Genomic DNA, 18,995 nt, shown 5'->3' on the forward strand with positions numbered 1-18,995 from the left:
CTGGCCTCTGCCCCTTGCGTCACTTGCTCTGCACTTAGTCAACAGCAGATGCAATGCTCTGGCTTTTGCAGACTCTTCCTCCAGCCCATTCAGGCACACAACTGGAGGATCTATCATTGAACAAGTGCAGTTACGTCACCACACTATTACTAAATTGAGAACTACAGTCCCTCTGCTGCGATGGCAGACAGAACTTGTAGTTTTTTTTATTCAAAGCTTCCCGTGAATGAATGAGGCTGTGAGAACAGGATGCTGCGAGGACAAGAATCTGGCAATCCTGTAAAGAAAGGAAGGGGAAATCTGCATTCTAACCATGGTTCATGGTAAACCTTGAATAGAATCAGAATCCGAATATGGGTGTAACATGAAACATGGTTAGAACGATAGGAGTTATTTAATAGGAAACAGCATAAACATATTGAAAATATATCAGACACATCAAAGATTAAACAAATAGTTACCTTTACTACTGCTTTTTTCTTGTAATAGCGGTCACCCAACTTCTTTGTTACAATTTTTACAACAATATCCTTAAAAATAAAAAACAAGATTAAACATTCATACATAGCATTAGCAAAGTACCCCTTTCAAGGGCGAGAAGACTTTACAGAACCACTATCATTCTGATATTTGTTTTCAGTAATTACATATAATGACAGTCTTCTGCATATTAATATTATTTTTGGTGTCTTTATATATCCTTTTCATGCAGACCAAGCTGTTCAGCAAAACAGTTACAGGGGATAGAACAGAGTATTACACTACAAGGATGGGGGGGGGGGGGGAGTTGTAACACATACCTTTCCATTCTCATAACTTAAAGGATAAGTTCACCTTTAAAATAAATAAATGCACATTTTTTGCAGGTATTCTTAGGTGCCTGTAAAGCATTGCACCCATGATCAACAGATAGCATCAGGCTCTCCTTTAGACCAGTGTTTCTAAACCTTTTTTCAGTCAAGGCACCCTTTAAAATTATGGACAGTCTCGAGGCACACCATTCTAAAATGTGAAAAACTATTCTAATAGTTTTATATACCACAGCAACATTCACACATGTAGGACACCCAACATTAGAGGTGATTTATTCTTCCAAAGCAAATACACTTTTGCACACTGGTACCGACTAGTATTCCAATGTTTCTCTTCTTCCTGTTTTTCTCCATCACTGAGCTAAATTGACCCCAGCACTGATGGAGAGGGGCAGGGCAGGGTCAAACTAGGATGCTGTGCAGGCAGCTGACATTCTCCTCATCAACTGATGATGTCATTAGTGGTCAGGATGTCGGCGGCTAGAAGGTTGTAATGGTGCACAATGAAAACCTGTGGCTTTGTGTAACCAAAAGGCAGGCTTGTTCCACTCGCTGGCTTGTATACAAGTTTTGGGCAATTTTTAGACATTTTGCCAAGGCACCCCAGGGTGCCTGGACACTCTGGTTGAGAAAGGCTGCTTTAGACTGTCGGTGTAGCTGTCTGCCTGTACCTCTGATACAGACAGGCAGTTACTTCAGTCCAGAAACTCAAACTACAAGAGAGCTCACCAGCGGCCTCACAGTTCATTGAAGACTACAAGCTGTCAGCCACAAAGGCTGCTGGTACTTGCAGGCATCTGATCACAAAACTCAAAAGTGAAGGACATGACCTTGGGGTCGAAAGCCCTGCATGGCCATGCTATTTTCAAATTGTGACAGCGGGTGTGGTGAAAGGATCACACTGCTACGAGGGGAGGGGGGGCGGGGGGAAAGGGATCGGGAACATGTCACATGTTCCACACAACAAATGGGTGGATCAGGTTACATGTTCCCAAAGGCAAACTTATCCTTTAATCCTGAAAAAACTGCAACTGCTCAAACACTGTAACTGATAATACAAATAAATATAGAGAAAAGAAAAAAAAATATATACTGAAAACAATCATTAAAAGGGTTGTTAGAACATGTTCATTTTAAAAGGACACTGTCGCAAAATAGTGGTAACTATGTTCAATGTCCATGCAGTTCAATCCACTACTTCAACATTCCTGTCTGAAATGACTTCAGGGATCTGATGTATAAACCTCAATTTCCCTCTCAAACAAGACAAGGGCACAAGTAAAAATGGAGGAGTAAGTCACAAAGGGTTCCCTTGATCCTATATTCTCACCTTTCCAGCATTCCCTAGATTCTCCTTCATCTGTCAAAGCTGGCACTAAAAAAAAAAATAAACCACTGAGGTCTACAACTAGGGTGAGGGGTCGTGTCAATCCCTGGGGTCCTGTGACAGTGCTCGGGTAAAGTGATTGGCTGCGGCAGAGCAAGGAGCAGCAGGGTAGTCTAGGCAAGACAAATATAGGTGGTTTGGAAGGGGCCTTTGTAGAGACACTCTCACAAGGTAAATGTCGCCTTGAGAAAATAAGAGAATGAGAAAGAGCAAATGCATTCATAATCTGTGAACAATTTGTGGAATCAAAAAAATATTTGATCGGTCATGCATAAACATGCTTGCCCACTCAGAAAATTGTGGTAAAGCAATCTAAAAATTACAAATATCTAATAACAAACATTTGCAGAATCCACAATAGCTTTCCTCATATGACCCTAGATTTTTTTTATACACACACACTATAACTATATATATATATAACTATATATATATATATATATATATATATATATATATATATATAGACACACAGATATACATATATCACTGGACCCAAACAAGCTATATCACGCAAAAAAAGTAAATAAATAAATAAATGGACTGCTTATACATATTTGGACATATAGGATTTGTTTTCTTCAATAAACCTTGTTTCATTTATTTTGAATTGTACGTCTATTGTTGGATTTCCTGCTTTACATTTTACTCACAGGTTGCAACCAATAGTCTGTTCTTTCAGTTTTCTTTTTCTGTTCTTCCATCTATAAACAAGCAAAGAAAAAAATAGTTATGTAGATTAAGGCAAAAAAAAAAAAAAAATTAAAAAAAGAAAAAAAAAAAGTCCATCCAGTTCAACCTATGATGCATTGTAATGATGTTTTGCAAAATACATGTTTCAAATGAGGTTTTTAAATCACCAACTTATAATATGGATGCTGCACTGTTTAAAATAATAGAAATGCATATTTAAAGTGGCCCTTCAGCCAGACATAAGAAAACCAAATACCCTGTTAAAAAATAAAACAACAATCTAGCTTTGGCTACAGTATCCACCTTCAGTTCCAAGATATCAGTATATCATAACAGTTTATTTTTTCTTGTGTTAGGTATCCTCAGTCTGATGGCCTAGATCAGAAATCACTAAATGTTTCCGGACTGCAGCCTCACCAAATAGTTCCCTGAATGTCCTCCCCCTGCCGCCGACTCGCCTGCCTGCCGATGCTGCTACTATTATCCTCAAGGAAGGGGAGTGTGGGGAGGCGCAGCAGGTCTTTTCCTTTCATCACTCCCCCCCCCCCACACTGTCCTACCTTATTCACACAAACACAGCAGATGTGGACATAGGACGGGGCTTTTCATGTTAGGAAGCAAATTATTTGGGGGGGGTTGTTATGGGTTGTCAGTGATGGGGGGCTGTGATGGAGCGGTCTGTGATGGGGTAGGGGCACAGTGATGATCTCGCCTGTCACTCTTCTATATCTTCCTATTGGTTTGCTTCTTGTCAGCACATGAACTGATTCGTCACCTTGTGCTACTTCTTTTACAAAATATTTACTGAGGTTTTCAAAAATAACATATAGCACAAGATCTCAGTACAAAAGGTAACATATAAAAAAGTAATAAGAAAACAAATCAATATAATACAAGACAATGTGAGCCAAGGTGTCATAAATAGTGAGAGCAGTGCAACACAGAACAGATACGATAACTGGGCCTCACAGCCAAACTTCAGACAGACAGCTGTATATAGGAGTATATGAACATGCGGGGTCTGCGTCTCATGAAAAGTTGGGGCCGCCGACGACCCAATGGAGGGAGCAGCATTTGCCCTACGAACAAAAGCCCATAAAAACCCAAAACAATTAATTTAAAAGAAGACAAAAAATAAAACCACAGCAAGTGAGGAGAAAGAAGAGAGAAGAAAGAGAAGAAGTGAAAGAGATGGAGGGGAGGGGAGGGAGTGATCCGCAGGAGACCACCATATAGCCACAATGGGGGTTTCAGAAATTGGGCATCTGTGTCATTCAGAATGGAAGTAAGCTTCTCATGTACCATGGCCCCATGAGTAGATTCTTAACTTCAGTTGGGTGAAGGAACTGTTGACACAAGGCCTCAGCCATTGTTTGGCGGGTCACCAGGAAAACAAAGCCCACCCATCTCTGCTGATGTTTGGACAAAGCTGCTATGGGTTTATGTAATAAAGCTTTCCATGGGTTACATGCCAGGAGCAAAGCCAAGGTGGTTCTAATCATGGTATACACCAGAGACCAGAAATGGATTACATTCAGGCAAGTCCACCAAATGTGAAGTAAAGTACCCCATACCTTACAACCACGAAAACACATTGGGGATGCGTTGGGAACAAACTGGGACATACGATCAAGGGTCATATACCAATGGGAAAGCAATTTAAATGCAATCTCTTCAGCGAATATATTTTGGGAACACTTGGAGAGAGCCAACCAAATGTTGTTTCAAGTTGCCTGATCCGGGGTCTTGCCCAGGTCAGCTTCCCATTTTGTCATACAGGAAAGCTTCCCAGAACCAAAAAAAAGTATTCACGTGCTACATCTTACAAGTCAGTGCTGCATAGGTACACTGTTTGCATTTCACAAATACATTTAATGATGTAGCGACTTACAGAACTGCATTAATTTTCATCTTTTGAATCTGCCTACAGTTTACCATTTAAGAAAATCCAACATTTTTGTTATGGGAGAATCTGAATATTCAGTCTTAAAGAGGAAATAAAGTCCAAAATACTTACCTCTGCTTTAACAGTCCGATGCCCGCAAGCTCCCTCACTGCCATCTTCTCTCCAACTTGTTTCTGATGTCAGTCTTTGGCCATCTTGATTGGCCGTGGTGGGAAAATGTGATTTAAATATTAAAAATGAATTAAATACAGTAGCTTTTTTGGTTTGTGGTGCTCAGACGCAGTGTAGTCCCACTTTAAGGGTAACAAATCACTTGAAGTCAGACAGCTGCTGCACTGACTGATTCCACGCTGTCAATACACACCAGGCTCTAGTCACAAGGCTTTGCCATAAATAACGATCTCTATTTTCAGTAATTTGTAAATCTTAGACTCTTGGCTTGTTAGCTTTGTTCAGTCTCACTACTGTCTCCTGAAAGAGGTAGTACACTCTTAAAAAAAAAAAAAAAATTATATATATATATATATATATATATATATATATATATATATATATATATATATATATATATATATATACACATACATACACACATACATACATACATACAACTGGGCTCACTGCAGATTAATATCATAAGGTGCTAGTATGCACTGCAAACTAGCACATTATGACAGACTTACCTTTCAAACAGAACTCTCCAGCAGCACACTGCCACTGCTGCAGGCACTTTCATCTTCACCAGCCTTCCTTCCGGGTTCACGCTCTACAGCTGATTGAATGGCCAGGTCACGATGATGCAACTCCTGCGCACGCGACACAGCGCTCTCTGCATTGACGACACACTCCGTGTGCCCTGAACGCTGAGTGCACTTCACATGACATCCCTGGCTGCAGCAGCAGTGAATACCTCCTATACAGCACACATTTAGGCGATATTCACTGTACCTCTAGGTAAGCCTTATTGTAAGCTTCCTAAAGGTGCAAGTAACAACAAAAATACAAGAGAGGCAACTTTCCTCACACGAAGTAAAGCTAAATAAGGGTATAAAAATAAAATCTTCCACAAACCCTGCAGAATTCTAAATGAGGAAAGAACGTTTAGATTGTTGCATTACTCCAACCATGACTGGTTCTCTGACTGCCATTCTAAGGAAAAAAACAAAAAAACATTTCCGAAAATGACAGAAAGAAAAAAAGCTGCTGAGTGCCACTGATCTTTCACACATAGGCAACACTGAATGCATGTGCAAAATACTCACATTTTACTGACAGCTAGGACCACATTAGTATTGAAAGGATTGCCACACATGCGGTCATCACTGCTCATTTCTACAGTATAAAAAATTGCAAGGAATACACCAAAATGTAAACACACGAATACTTCAGCCATGCATCAAAATCTGAACATTATGGGTTATTATACTCTACTTCTTGTACTGTTTATTGCTTAACCAATCAAAATTTTCATGTCAACTTTTGTGGTTCCTTACTGCAGAGAAAAACTATTTTGTAAGATTTTATATCAGAGGCTGATAACTTGGCATATTAGCATGGGTTGTGTGAAAACCCAATTGCTTCTGTGTGCTTCTGGTACAGTCCTGTTAGGCACATGTATCCAGCAAGTACCATCCTAAAAACTTTGTTGGGATAACTGCAGGATTATCTAGGCAGGGCAGGCAATGTAATCCAATGCAACAGAGAACATTCCCAAATGACACTCAGTAAAGGTGTTTTTAGAGCACCAACAAATGTCAGGTGTACTGTATGATGGGTTATGTTAAATAAATGTATTGACTCGATATTCTAAGTAAAAAGAAAAAAAAAAAACACATACACACACTAATCCAACAGCGGATTAAAAACCTTTAGAAACTGATATGAACAATTCTCACCTCCATGATTTCATCAAGGGCAGATTTCTTTTTCTTCTCTTTGGCTTGGCTCTGTACTGGGTCTTTTCTCTTGACTGCTCCAGATGATGCAGCAGATTTCAGCGCATTCGATGACAGAGAACTAAATGGAGAAGATCATTTGAAATAAGGTTACCGTTTATATGCAGGCACATATATTTACACACACACACCTGTACATTGGTTTTCAGTGTGGAAACTTTTACAATATACATTCACCAGCTACTTTATTAGGTACACCTGTTCAATTGCTTGGCAAATTGCTAATCAGCCAATCACATTGCAGCAACTCAATGCATTTCGGCATCTAGACATGGTGAAGAAGACTTGCTGAAGTTCAAACCGAGCATCAGAATGGGGAAAAAAAAGGGGGATTTAAGTGACTTTGAACATGGCATAGTTGTTGGTGCCAGACAGGCTGGTGTGAGTAATTCAAAAACTGATGATCTTCTGGGATTTTCAAGCACAACCATCTCCAGGGTTTATAAAGAATGGTCCAAAAAGAGAAAATATCCAATGAGCGGCAGTTGTGTGGACGAAAATGCCTTGTTGATGTCAGAGGAGAATGAGCATACTGGTTTGAGATGATAGAAAGGCAACAGTAACTCAAATAACCACTCGGAAGGTATGCAGAATACCATCACTGAATGCACAACACGTCAAACCTCAAAGAAGATGGGTTAAAGCAGCAGAAGACCACACCGGGTGCCAATCCTGTCAGCTAAGAACAGGAAACAGACGTTACAATTCGCACAGGCTCACCAAAATTGGACTATAGAAGATTGTAAAAATGTTGCTGGTCTGATGAGTCTTGTTTCAGCTGCGACATTCAGATGGTAGGGTCAGAACTTGGCATAAATAACATCATGGATTCATCTGGTCTTTTATCAAAGGTTCAGGCTGGTGGTGGTGTAATGGTGTGGGGGATTTTTTCTTCGCACACGCTGGGCCCCTTAGTACCAATTGAGCATTGTTTAAATGCCATGGCCTACCTGAATATTGTTGCTGACCAATGTCCATCCCTTTATGACTACAGTGTACCCATCTTGTGGTGGCTACTTCCAGCAGGAAAATGCACCATGTCACAAAGCTCAAATTATCTCAAACATGAAAATTAGTTCATTGTACTCCAATGGCCTCCACAGTCACCAGATCTCAATCCAATAGAGCACCTTTGGGATGTGATGTAAAGGAAAATTTGCATCATGGATGTGTAACCGACAAAACTGCAGCAACTGCATGATGCTATCATGTCAATATGGACTAAAATCTCTGAGGAATGCTTCCAATACCTTGTTGAATCTATGCCACAAAGATATAAGGCAGTTCTGAAAGCAAAATGGGGGTCCAATCTGGTACTAGCAAGGTGTACCTAATAAAGTGGCCAGTGAGTGTGTATATACACTATATTCTCAAAAGTATTGGGACACCCCTCCAAATTATTGGATTCAGGTGTTCTAATCACCTCCATGACCACAGGTGTATAAAATCAAGCCCCTAGGCATGCAGACTGCTTCTGTAAACATTTGTGAAAGAATGGGTCGCTCTCAGGAGCTCAGTGAATTCAAGCGTGGTACCATTATAGGTTGCCACCTATGTAATAAGTCCATCCCTGAAATTTCCTTGCTAATAAATATTCCACGGTCAACTGTTGGTGGTATTATAACAAAGTGGAAGCAACTGGGAACAACAGCAACTCAACCATGAAGTGGTAAGCCACGTAAAATATCAGAGCAGGGTCAGCGCATGCTGAAGCGCACAGTGAGCAGAAGTCGCCAACTGTCTGCAGAATCAACAGCTAAAGACCTCCAAACTTCGTGTGGCCTTCAGATTAGCACAACAAGTGTGTAGAGAGCTTCATGGAATGGGTTTCCATGGCCGAGCAGCTGCATCCAAGTCTTACATCACCAAGTGCAATGCAAAGCGTCAGATGCAGTGGTGTAAAGCATGCTACCACTGGACTCGAGCAGTGGAGACGTTTTCTCTGGATTGACGAATCACGCTTCTCTATCTGGCAATTCAAAGGATGTGTTTGGGTTTAGCGGTTGCCAGGAGAACTGTACTTTCCTGATTGCATTGTGCTAAGTGTAAAATTTGGTGGAGGGGGGTTATGGTGTGAGGTTGTTTTTCAGGGGTTGGGTTTGGCCCCTTAGTTCCAGTGAAGGGAACTCCTAAGGCAACAGCATACCAAGACATTTTGGACAATTTCATGCTCCCAACGTTTTGGGAACAGTTTGGGGATGACCCCTTCCTGTTCCAACATGACTGCAAACTAGTGCACAAAGCAAGGTCCATAAAAGACACAGATGAGCAAGTTTGGGGTGGAGGAACTGGAATAGCCTGAAACGAGTCTTGACTAGCCTGCATCGAGTCCTGACCTCAACCAGATAGAACAGAGTTGAATTAGAGTGGAGACTGTGAGCCAGGCCTTCTCGTCCAACATCAGTGCCTGACCTCACAAATGTGCTTCTGGAAGAATGGTCAAACATTCCCATAGACACACTCCTAAACCTTGTGGACAGCCATCCCAGAAGAGTTGAAGCTGTTATAGATGCAAAGGGTGGGCCAACTCTATATTGAACCCTACAGTCTAAGACTAGGATGCCATTAAGATTATATATATATACACATACACACACATACATATACATACATACACACACACACACACATACACATATATATATATATATATATATATATATATATATATATATATATATATATATACACACACACACACACACAAAATATATGCAGCCATACCCCAATGTGAAACCAGGCCCTTATCCTTTAATTGGTAATACACTGCATTGTACTCTATGTCTCATTTTGACTTTAAAATGAACACTAATGCTTTAACTTACAGTGGAACTAAACTCCGGGATACTTACCTTTCCCTTCAATGGTCCAATATCCCCTCACCTTTCTAGCCTGCTTCTTCCGTCTTCATTGGCTGGAGCAGCATGACGTCACTTCTGCGCATGCACAGTTCAGTCATCCTGGCACAAAGGCCCTGTGCCAGAATAGAAAATGAGCTGCAAGCAGGCAGAGAGGTTTTTTTATTAAAAATATTTCCTGTCTTCTGCAAAAGAAAACCCGTTTGCTCGCAGTTTTTGAAAGTGGGACTTTAGTTCCGCTTTCAATTGAACCTGTGGCCAACCAGTTGGCTGTCCAGAAATTCCATATTCTGAGCTTTCAAATAGGGCCTAACTGACCTCCATAACTGCAGACAGTGTGGAGCAATTCACCCTGAAAATTTAGTTGACTCCATGCATGATTCCCAGAGCTCCTGCTGTGTGTTTGCTTTCTTAGACTGGAAGGATGCCAAGTCACTTATGGGATGGGTACCTGAGCTATGAAAAGGCTACCCTTCCTGTATTATTTATGAATGGAAAAATGAACCTCACCTGGATTTTGAAGCTGCTGCTCCTGATGTGCTTGCAGATTTTCCAAGATTAAATGCAACTTAAAAAAAAATGAAAAAAAAAAGTTTTCTTCCCATGTTCCACTTTAGATCAGTTAATACAATTTCTGTAAAGTAAAAGGGTTGACACATGCCAGATGTCACACACATGCCAGATGACACACACACACACACACACACGTCTTTTCACTAAAGGAGCTAGCTCATCAAAATGATGGGCCAGAAGAATTGTAGGGGGGACAATGGAAAATGAGAGGGCATTCTTTGACACTAACCTTGCAGAATGGTAAGCATTTGGAGCTGTCTTTGGAACAAGAGAGCTGCTGCAGGTATGTGCAAGCACCTCTACATGAATAAATCACTATGAAGCTGAATTCCAGGAATGAGATAAAATCTATCATTGCAGTTTGGCCCCCCTCACACTGCAAGGGATAAATGCTTGTTTAGTCTAGGGTGCAGGGATAAGGTGTACTATTACTCTCCTTATTCCTGGCTCTGACAGGCTTCCTCAATCCATGTGACCGGTCCCCAGCAGCATTCTCTAGCCAGATTCGAGCCATCATCGCATGTTTGCTTGTCACATACAATGCAAGGTTAATAACCCTGCACTGTGCATGATGCTGAGGTTCTTCTCACAGCTCTGAGAGCTTGAGGACCACGCAGGAGCCTGCCTGACCCAGGAATCTGGTTAGTAATAAACTTTACCCCTGCATTAACATTTAACTCTTGTGTTGCAGGGTGCTGAGCCACTGCAAGGGTAGAGTTTGTCTCATTCCCAGAGGTCAGTTGTAAATGAAGACAAATGGTAACATATTTCTCCTAAACTGAGCTGAGTCCTGATTGTGACTGGACAGTAAAGGATGAGATTAGCTTCCCTATCACTTTGCTCTCCCCTATCTGCATGCTCTTTTTAAGCATATGAGCTCAGAGCTCTGCTGTACATTGACCTACAGGAGGCCATGTTCAGATACCTACACTACCTGAAATGAGAAAAAAAAAATGTATATATATGTACTAATGAATACAGAACCACATTTATGTGTGGTTTTAGATATCTTCCTAGAGTTCAGATTAAAAGGAGTAGCCTTAACAGGTTGGGCTTTCAAAATGTCCCCACATGCAACATCTATACATCTCCTGTGCTATGGATATGGATTACATTGCCTGTGAAAAGTTAAAGAAATCCTGAAACAGGACCTGTAAGGCGTAACTGAGGAATGGTGTTCAGAAAAACTACACTACGAAGTCCATTGGTTTCAGATTCAACAGAATCCAAGCACAGTATTTTCTCTTAAATGATCCACACTGGCAGCAGGTTTTTGAAAGACATGTGGACCCATTTGGGCAGAAATGAAATCAGTAGAAAAGTACTTTATCAAAGAGTGCCATCACAAGGCAGAGGTTGTAAATAAATGGCTGTTGAAAATTATACAATTTTCTTTTCTTCCACCACAGCAGTTAGCAGTTATAGCCGCCAGCAATGGTCGTGGGCAAAAAGATCTGATAGGCTGCCCAGAGGTGGATCGAATCTTGGCCAGGCCCTGCTGAACTGGCCAAGATTCGATCTATCCATGGCTGGCTTTAGGCCATATTTGACCTTTTATTTTTTGCCCAGTCTACTCTCAAGAGCGAACATAGATCAACAGTCTGTGGTGAAGCCTCGCCTAGAGATCTCAAAGCCTACTCTTCTAAATCCTTCTCTGACGACATGCACATTAGCGGAAGTATCTAAAGTACCTATCCTGGAAAGAACTACCTTATCTGGGGCTGCAATATCCCATTGTATACAGATCAATGTAGCTTTATGCTCAGATTAAACCATTAGGGAGATTGACATTTTATCTATCTTCACAGTACGTAAGAAATCCTGTCATAAAAGAAACACATAGGGTTTGATTTGCTAAAAGTAAAAAATACTGTGCACTGCAAGTGCAACCAGAAATGCACTTCAAGTGCAGTTTCTTTAGATCGGAGGGGAAGCTCTGAAAGCTCTCCTGATTTCTATCATCCAATCATGTGCAAGCAAAAATGTAGATTGTTTATTTTCTTGCATGTGATTGGGTATTCTTTGCAAAATTAAGCTATACCTCACCTTACTAAGCTCTGCAGTAAGTGCACTTGCAGTGCACAGTATATTTGCCTTTAGTAAATCAACCCCATAGTCAGCTAATGTTGACCACTAGTTTCCTGGATATTATGCTGACCCTCTTTCTTCAGTGCTTGGATGGAGCCACTCACTCAGAACTAGCATGCAGATGAGGACTTTGTAAATTGGCGAGAATAATATCTATTCTCAAGATAAAAGGCATTTGAATGGCATAAGTGATTTGAAAAATACACAACACATGACTTTTCCATCAAGCACTGGATATGCACAAATCCAATCTAGTACACACAAATGTAAGTGTTGTTCATAATTTCCAATGATCATGTTCATAGTGTAGAACAGAAGTCAACACATATCCTAGATTTTTCTTCTCCAAGGATAATGGCATTGCATTCTATTGATTAAAGCAAAGAATTAAGGACATTGATTGTGACAGAAAAAAACTACCTTTCTCTTCCTCGCTTTCTCTACTTAATTCAGTGTACACAGGAACTTCCTGAAAATAAAGAACACATATAATTAATTCTGACTATTAATTTTCTATTTGCCCAATTAAATTAACAAAAACACCACCTCTATGTAATGTATGCCAAATAATTGTTCAGTGGATTGGCATGAGATGCTTTTCACCTCAAGGTCACCTCAAATGGTTCAGAATTTAGAATTGCATAATGAACTTTCTCCTCCTGCAGCCGCTGAATGTCAGCAGGAGGGGGAAGTAGAGAAGCCGGCTTTTAGCAGCTGGCAGGAGGAAAATGGAGAGGATCAGGCAATATCGGCTTATGTGGTTCCTGCTCTCTCTGCAGCCGCCTGCTTCCTCCGCTGTGCCGGCACCACCTTGATGCACTGATGCTTTGGGATAGCATGTTAGCAAGCGCAGATTGAGATTAACGGGCTGCTGACCCTGGGCATGTACTTCCCTGGTGTGGGGTCGATTGAGCACCCCTGTCTATATTTATTTCATAAAATGCTATATTCAGTTTCTTGAACACAGTAAAGGCAGCATTAGCCATGAGATGTGTCAGATGTCTGTCTCCTCTTCCTAATGCACTGTGATATTCTACTGGGAACCCAGCTTCAATTTAACTTTGGCTGACATCACCAACAAGATGGGGATTTGTACCACACTAGACTCATAGGTAACAGGCATGCCCCCTGGTAATATGTGTCTCTCACTGTAATCTCTGATCTTTCCAGTCATCTGTTGCCAATTGCTGGAGTGCTTGTTTATTATGAAAATAATAATTTAATGTTTAACCAAAAATAACATACCAGGATAACGGAAGCTGGCATTGCATTTGTGGGTGTAACATCTATTGTCTCCCACAGGAAACAGCATGCATTGCTCTTGCATCTGGAGGTTAAGTGTATGCAACCCCAAAAACAAATTTCATATAATGCAGCCCACCAATCTTTAGATGTAATAGCTGCATTAGTTTTCTTTTTTTAGCTTTTTTTCCCCATTTTCATCCGGTGATCCAGCTAGTAACACACTTCCTGTCTTAGAACGGCTCTACTTACTCAACAAGAGGAGGGTAAATTTAGATGGACAAGTAGTTTAACATGGATTTTATATAGGTGACTAACGAATTGAAGCCTAACTGATCTAACACTTATGTAAAGAAACAGGTTCTTTTCCTTTTTGGAGAAAAGTTTTACCTAAATGTGACCACTCTAAACACCCCTGTCAGTGTTAAAAGTGGGAGCAAACTTATAGGTGTGGGTGAGACTTTGCTAAAGATGCCAAGTTTGCACAGCATTGAATTTAACACGCACCTACCTCCTTCTGTACTATCCTCCATTGAGGGATCCTGTCACTGATGTGTCCCCCACCACCCCCAATTCCTCCAGATCCAGTGGTGTTCCCCTTCAGCCACTGGGCTGTACACTGCAAAACTGACTACTTTTTTTTCCTTTTTCTTTGCAGAATCTTTTTCTTAACATTTTGCTAAAGCTTTCTGCATCAATACTGCTTGAACCTTAGAAGAACAGAGTAGTATTCTAAAACACCATCATATAATAATATTTTGACCATTCTCACCTCTAATTCAACAGACAACCCTATCACCACCACCTTCCCCCACCCCTTTCCTTATAGGACTTTCTTACTTTTTCTTTACTGTCTGTGTGTATATTTTTCAGATAATCGTCTTTGCTGATTTTTTCTTACATATTTTGAAACTTTTGTGTATTGGTACTGCATGCACCCCCTCCCTACCAAAAAGCTTGACTTGAAAACTTAAAAACAGTGCAAATTAAAAAAACAAATAAAAACAAAAAAAAAAAAAAAGTATCACTGACAGACAACTGATAAAACAAATGTTCACCACTTCATTTTTGCATACATCTACAAACTGAGAATTTTTATCTCCATACGACATTCCTTCAGTGTAACTAGGACATATTCTTCATTATTTAACCACTTGCCTACCAGGCACTTATACCCCCTTACTGCCCAGGCCAATTTTCAGCTTTGAGCGCTGTCGCACTTTGAATGACAATTGCGCAGTCATGAAACAATGTACCCATATGAAATTTTTATATTTTTTTTGAGACCGATAGAGCCTTCTTTTGGTGGTATTTAATCACCTCTGGGTTTTTTATTTTTTGCTAAACAAACCAAAAACTGAAAATTGTGAAAAAAACAAAAACGTTTTTTCTTAGTTTCTGTTGTAAAATTTTGAAAATAAGTGATTTTTCTCCTTCACTGATGTGCGCTAATGAGGCTGCAGTGATGGTCACTGATAGGCTGCACTGATGAGGAAGCACTGGTAGGTGCCATTGATGGGCATTGACAGGCATCACTGATGGGCACTCATATATGGCACTGATGGGTGGGCACTCATAAACAGCACTGACAGGCATTGATAAGTGGCACTGAAAGGCAGCTCAGATGAGCACTGATATGTGGCATTGATGTGGCACTGACAGGTGCCACTGCTGGGGCTACACTGATCATCAGTGCCCTGATGATCAGTGTACATGTCCCCTCTGAGTAATGCCAATTACTGGCTCTCCTCTCCTCACGAGCGATCAGTGTGACTGCTCGTGAGCAGAGAAATGCCGATAACCGGCATTTCCTTATTTACAAGCAATCAGCTGCGATTGAACACAGCTAATCACATGACAGAGCCGACGTCTTTGGCTCTTTCCGTTGATCGGTGATCCGCTGTGTCCCAGGGACACAGTGTACCACCGATCGGTGCGCATGCACGGTTAGAATGGGAGGACGTCATATGAAGTCCTCCCAGAACAAGAGAACTGCCTTGCGCCCGTCATTTCCTTATATGGCGGGCGGGAGGCAGTTAAAGGGATTATTACAACAAAATCAAGTATTACAATTCACATAATACCATTTAATAACGAATCTAAATAAGATAACCTTCTGCATTATTATTGGAAACTCTGTCCTTACCGGCTCTGCTTCACCTTTGCCCCTTCTAACTTGTTCCTCGATAAATTTTGCAGTCCTCTCTTCATCATCGAGATCCTGTTTCTTCTTTTTCTCTAGCTCCTGCTGTCTTTTGATTGTTTCAGGATCCCGGTCTATGTACTGAATGTACCAGCCCTTAGGTGTTTCATCAACTTTACATAAACCTAAAAGGATGTTGGACATAAATGACTGATCAGGTAAATTATGCTGCAATAAAGCAAAGCTATGGAAACAGCATTCACATACTAGGACTATCAAATACATATGCGAGATTAAGCTAAAATAATTTTACACATAGCTGCCAGTGTGCAGCTCCCCCCTGTGTGTCTATGAGAGTGCAGCTCTCATTGACACACAGGTGGCTGGGGAGCAAGCAGAAGTGCCCCCAGAGCAAGCAGCTTTCTAGGGGAGCACTCAGCAGGGAGGAAGGGCCTGGAGCGCCATCACAGGAGGGACCCAAGAAGAAGAGAATCGGGGCTGCTTTGCGCAAAACCATTGAACAGAGCAGGTAAGTAGGTCATGGTTGTTATTCTTTTAAACAAAATAGGTGTACTTTTACAATCACTTTAAGCTTGGAAGTTTACACACACCCCTACCCCCACCATCAACCTCCTGAGACATGTGGCAGGTCCCAAGAGGCTTTGGGCCCATTGAGAAAGTGCAGCACTACTCACTGGGAAGCTGGCTGTGAAGCACCAGAAAGTCACAGCCAGCTTCCCACATCCAAGATCGTGGCACCAGGGACCCAAAGACAGGCGATGAACTGGCCCAGGTGAGGACAGTACTGGATCCCTGGACTGGTAAGTGCATGTTTATTAAAATTCAGAAGCTACAGTATTTGCAGCTGTTGGCTGTTCATTTTTTCTAGAGTGAATCCTCTAGATTATTCTTGGCTTAAAATAGCTCAATTAAATCACTTATACTGCTAGACATTTCTCCTCCTTCTGTAACATCATTCTCATCAATTGTGAACATTACTGCACAGTGATCACACTGAATCTTGGCTTATAACTTCATTAGTCATTTCTTTATAAAATTCTGCTATTTATTTAAATTTGGAAAATGTTTAACGTATATTTACTTAAAAACTCCTTAAAAAAAAAATAATAATAATTACCTTCTCTTCCCAGCCATTTTGTAAAGTCTGTCAGTGTCTCCCACTGTGTGGCATTCATGTGTACATGCTCTCGATGACTGATGTACTCATTGTAAACAATGTTATTGTGAACACGTTTAGTACCTGTTGGAAGTTAAAATTCAAAAGATAAGCCTACACAGAGATACATAAATGTTGTATATCTCACATGAACATTTTCTATTAGCTTAGTATTCTAGTGAAAATGGGCTTCTGAGACCTGCCTTAGCTCCACCTGCCTCTGACAAGCATGGATTATGTTCCTTCTTCATTGGCCAAAACAACCAAGATAAGGTATACACTGGTCAATAAACCCTAAAAGTAGAGGGTGAGAGAGCAGCTTTACCTCCCATTCAAACTGAGTGCAGTCAGAGTCAGATGGGGCATGAGCAGCTCATTAATACGTAGGTTTAAAAAGATGACACTGTATAGAAAAGACAACATTTTTTATTAACAACATTAAAGCCAGAAACATATTAGCCTGGTAGAATGTGGGTCTTCACCAGAAATAATGGATACAGCCTCACTCACCAAATCGCCGTCTCAGCAACTCCAAAAATTCATTGCGGAATTCTCTTAAAAACAAAACAAACAAAAAAAAAAGTTAAACATTCTTCTAAGTAACAGAGGCAGAAACCCAGTGTATATTTATAGTAGTTAGAATTAATGTGAACATTGTTTAGATCAACTAGATTTACATAGCAAGGCTTTCTTTCATTAAAAATACCACTGAAAGCAAGCAATGAATTTAAATGGCAATACATACAAAAAAAAAGTTAAAAACACAAAATTACAATGCTTGCCCTATATTCTCTGTCCTGGGTTTGAAACAATGTAAAATAATGCAAAATAGCACCCTTAAGACCTTTTAATGTAATTTCATTAATTTATGTCTGATATTTACATAGGACAAATGAAAGGTGATCAAAAGGTCAAAGGATTCCCCAGGGGACTTTAGAGGCAGAAGATATGAAACATGAAATATATTAAAAAACAAATAATCTTTATTATTTCCCCAAAAAAAATGGCCAAATGGGACAAAGGTAAAAATACAATATGATACACCAATTAATTAAGCCAGCATATATCCAAGTGTATTTAGAAATACAACAATACAGATACATATCTTGCTTGGTGATAATAAAATCTTCCCACAATTCCCAAAATGTTTGAGAACGGAGTTCCTTCTTCAGGGTTAATTACTGGTATAATGATGAATTAGAAGGTGTATCTGTGTAACATGATTCAAAAATAGACATCCACAAAGCAGAGGCAGTCTAGCCAAAATAAGCGTAAGAGCTTTAAATTCACAGTCATTGACTTCCTTGCTGAGCATACCTCTGCTGTGACTATTCTATGACTAGATTAGCCTTTCTTTCTGGCGGTGCCCCACTGGGATCCTTGTAGTAACCCCTTCAGAGCTGGAGATGTGAATTTAAAGATCTTGTGAATGGACACACGGAGCAGCATGGGGCCCCCATAGCAAGCTGCTTGCTATGGGGGCACCCGACAGAAAAGAGGAGCTAGGAGAGCCTGCAGGAGACCCGGCAAGAGGATGATCCAGGCTGCTCTGTGCAAAACCACTACACAGAGCAAGTAAGTATAGATATGGGTTTTTTTGGTAAAATAAGAACCTCTTTGCCCTGGTGTTTTGTCACCAGAATGGAAATGAAGGGAAAATCTTCCATTGGGGACACTTGTTCCAAGGGACGAATGCCTAAAAGAAAATCTAAGAAGTGGCTGTAAAGCCAAACCAGAAAGCAGTGGGCAGGACTAGGTGTGGCCAGGTGCTGACTGACAAGCTACAGTCTAATGCATCGGCAGTGACAATGCTAATAGCCAATAAATGAAAAAGTGTATATGCAGCGCACAAATAGTGCTCTAATATACTAGTGTTATAAGTAGATGTATACCATAAACATATATCATTGTGCGAAGCAAACAGATATACTCCAATAAATATCAAATATACATACAAAAACATGCAAATTCTTGTGTCATAAGTGACAAACACATGTGCCCAAAAGGTGTGTGGAAACGATCCAAAATTAAACATATGTCCATCAAAAAAATTAAAAAACATATACATATATAAAAACCAAAACATCAATAAAAAGCCAGAAGGACTGGAAAAAGAAGCACTTATTTCCAATCCTCCTGGCTTTTTATTGATTTTTTGGTA

General features: G+C 40.4%; 1 protein-coding gene across 1 annotated transcript in view; it reads right to left on the minus strand.

Moving 5' to 3' along the window:
• The window catches only part of KIN (Kin17 DNA and RNA binding protein), a 35,822-nt gene that overhangs the window by 8,150 nt on the left and 8,677 nt on the right, over window positions 1–18,995 (minus strand). The window contains exons 3-10 of the mRNA XM_089653429.1: window positions 17,345–17,388; window positions 16,796–16,918; window positions 15,661–15,842; window positions 12,693–12,741; window positions 10,122–10,179; window positions 6,694–6,814; window positions 2,853–2,903; window positions 462–530 (exon numbers count right to left, since the gene is read on the minus strand). Of these exons, the coding sequence (XP_089509555.1) occupies window positions 462–530; window positions 2,853–2,903; window positions 6,694–6,814; window positions 10,122–10,179; window positions 12,693–12,741; window positions 15,661–15,842; window positions 16,796–16,918; window positions 17,345–17,388 (697 nt within the window). The remainder of the gene's footprint in view (window positions 1–461; window positions 531–2,852; window positions 2,904–6,693; window positions 6,815–10,121; window positions 10,180–12,692; window positions 12,742–15,660; window positions 15,843–16,795; window positions 16,919–17,344; window positions 17,389–18,995) is intronic.

This window comes from Staurois parvus, unplaced genomic scaffold (assembly GCF_062004578.1).
Source record: "Staurois parvus isolate SC_StPar_1 unplaced genomic scaffold, SC_StPar_1.0 ptg000712l, whole genome shotgun sequence".
Lineage (NCBI taxonomy): Eukaryota > Metazoa > Chordata > Amphibia > Anura > Ranidae > Staurois > Staurois parvus.